Consider the following 3,117-nt stretch of genomic DNA (forward strand, 5'->3'; position numbering starts at 1 on the left):
GTCGCTGCGGATTCATCTTTTAGCTGCTGGCGAATGTTTTCACGCATGTTGTTGCCAAGCTTTTCGAAACTGTTTATCATTTCGTTGCTAATCTGTGAGTGAGCGCTCTGTACAAGATGCTTAATTTTATGCTCCATCTTCTCTTCCTGATTAGCCACGTACTCCGACACCAGCCTTTGAACGCGCCGAATCGTCAATCTACCGGTGGTAACACCTCCACTCTCCTCCAACTTTGCAATACAGTTCTCCACAATACTCGAAGTCATCTGCTGAAACTTCATGTCGATCTGCTTCTGCATTGCATCCCACATTTCTTCCATTTGGCCTTTTACATCTCCGTTAATGGCGGCCTGTGGTTGCAAAAGCACACCATCTATCCGCTGCGCCAGTGCGCTATGAGCATTTGTGATTGCTACTGTCATTTCTCTCTCGATCTGCTCTACTTTCGCAGCTCGGGCTGCTATCGCACTCTTCATCTCCAATACTTCAAGATGCGCGACCCCCCGCGCAGATTGCAGCTGCTCCTGAATAAATAAACGCGAAGATTCATTACCTACTACCTGGGCATTGGAAATAACTTGCAGTTCTTGTTGTAGAGCCAAGTTAGTGTCTTCCAGGGCCTTTCGTATCTGGCCCTCAATCCACTGTTGGTGTGCTGCCAGCTCAGCCGTACTGCTTCGAGCATCGTGGTGGATGGCAGCCAAGGCGGCGTGCTACTCTTTCGCTTGTTGAACTTGATTGCTCTGCATCATTGTAGTCTCTGCAGCAAGTCTTTGGGTCTCGCTCCAGAAGGCTGTCGACGATTCTTGAGACTTGAGACTCTAGGCGAACATTCTGCGCAGGGCATGTGCAGGACGACAGCAAGGAGCTCTCATCGTGTACTCGGTAACAATCCCTTCCAGTATGCCCGCTTGGTCTTGTGCTGCGGCACGGACCTGAGATCTTGTTAGAACCATGGTCTTACTGAGACGCCCTGGTTTGCTGAAATCTTGATCTGGATCCTAGAAATTCAAATAAGTCACACGCATCTAAATTAACCGGGATCCCGACCATAACAACGGACTCCTTATATTTAACTTATTTAACACAGGATCCCGAGAGTTAAATTCCGGGCTCCGCCCAAGAACCCGGGAGCCCGGCTCTTGCTCGGGCTCGTAGGAGGCTGAGGTCGCGCGTATCGCGCATAGAACTTTTGGGGCCACAGTGTGTTCACATTCACGCGAGGGTTTCTCAAACAAATTAAAGGGTTCCTTTTTTTGTTCCTCCGCGTGGTGCAACCGTAACATCTGCATCCAAACGACATGAATTCCGCGTGGAGGTCTCGCATCAACTTCATCGGACAAGTCTCAACACTTCTCCGTGACGTGATAAAGCCTAAAATTACTCCCAACGCTGACCTTAATGAAAGCAAGTGTAAATGTTTACCCTCCACATGTTTTTTCTGCAATCGGACCCCTTTTTCTGCAAAACGGACCCCTGTCGCTTGTGATGTTCCCTCTACTGCCCAAAACAACAGCAACGATACCGTTTTGGGCGAGCTACACAGGCTGGGCGTTATTGGGCGTGGTAAGCAAAGTTTCCGTTAAAAGACACCACAGCTCATGTTCACCCACGCGCGTGTGAACTTCGTCACTTTTGGCAAATAGGTTTTTGATTGGATATTTTACATTTTAAAAAAGAGAACGAACCGGTACGCTCGTTTCTCATACATGATAATGAAAGAGATACAGATACGTGGGGGGTGTGCGAGAGTTGAAAGGCATCAAAGCCCACCAGGAAGCTGTATACCGCCTCCACCAAGTCCGTCGGTAGCTCTTCCAGCCACATGAAATGTCGATATCTGCTTGTCGCTTAGAAATTTCAAGAATGGCGATGCCGTTTATCTGGATTATAGCTCATTCACATTTATTTGCTGTGATTGGCTAGACATTTTCAATTTCTACAAAAAAATACTGCAAGGTAAAAAATAAAACTGTGAAAAGTGATGAAAAGTGGCGAGCTAGACGTATTTGGCGTGGTAAGCAAAGTTCCGGACGGTGCAAACACCCTCCACTCGAACAGAACATCTCTACCTTCATCAGCTTTCTCGATTCAGACGCGAGCCAATAATGGCAATCAGGCCATTAGCACACACGACTCGTGTCCCACGCACGTTGAACTTCGGCTTACCACGCACCAGCCCGGTTGAGAATGGACCCAGCCCGGTTGAGAATGGACATATGCTTCACTCTTGGAAAACACGCTTATTGATTGGCTACATTTTTAATGAAAGAGAGCACTTCCAGTCAACATACGTTCGCTTCTCATACTTAATAATGAAATGCTCGTACTTCCTGGGGCAATACTTCACGCAAACAGCGTTCGAGTTGGGCGACATGGCCTCCGCGGCGGAAATGACGCCTTCTTTTCGATGGCGACGATTTCGACTGGCCGGCCCTCCGCCGGTCGAGTACAGGCCACCAGGTCCACGTTGATGCGAGACTGCGGTCCTCGCAGCCCTGGATACTTCAGTGTCCCGCTTAACCTTTTGGGAGGCAGCTCTCCGCCTCGAGCTAGATGCTGCACCTCGTTTAGAGGAAGCACGCCACTGTAGAACCGGAACTCGTCCAGTAGTCCGTGGAAGCCATACCAGCCTACGAAGTCTCCGTGAGAGTAGTCTCCCCCACCTGATGTGATGTATCCCGTCCCGACCTGTTCGTGAAGTAGGTGCTGCCACTCCCGATGTAGAGTTCCCGTCGTGGACCACACGTTCTCCCCGTTCAGATACACGTCCTGCTTTTGACGTTCGAGTTTATAGGTCAGAACTAGATGATACCAGTGGCCACACTTGAGGTCTTTGGCCACGGGTGTCTTGACATCCAACACCGAGCAGTAGAGTTTCCTCTTCGAGTCCACCATGACGAATTGCTGATGATACTGCGGCCAGTTCCTGCTGTCTCGCTCTTCGGATTACAGTCCGAAGATCACCCCACCTGTGTACCTATTTGTGTCAAGCTCTTTCTGTGTTGACGGTAGTAGCGAAAACCACAAGTCGAGGCTGAAGTTTTCCTCGTGCATCGTCCGCAATGCATTATCATTCGACGGAGCTGTCCCCAATCCGTCGGCGGTGGGTATTCA

The 3,117-nt window shown here is 49.5% G+C and overlaps 1 protein-coding gene across 1 annotated transcript; it reads right to left on the bottom strand.

Annotated features, from left to right (window-relative positions):
* Positions 1-2,346: 2,346 nt before the first annotated feature.
* On the bottom strand, positions 2,347-3,057 carry PITG_22306 (uncharacterized protein; the record flags this gene model as incomplete). Its single annotated transcript, XM_002909839.1, has 2 exons — positions 2,347-2,932; positions 3,011-3,057. The coding sequence occupies 2 exons, from the start codon at positions 3,055-3,057 to the stop codon at positions 2,347-2,349; spliced, it is 633 nt and encodes a 210-aa protein (XP_002909885.1).
* Between the last annotated feature and the right edge of the window lie 60 nt (positions 3,058-3,117).

The sequence above is a fragment of the Phytophthora infestans genome, genomic scaffold (genome assembly GCF_000142945.1).
Source record: "Phytophthora infestans T30-4 supercont1.2257 genomic scaffold, whole genome shotgun sequence".
NCBI lineage: Eukaryota > Oomycota > Peronosporomycetes > Peronosporales > Peronosporaceae > Phytophthora > Phytophthora infestans.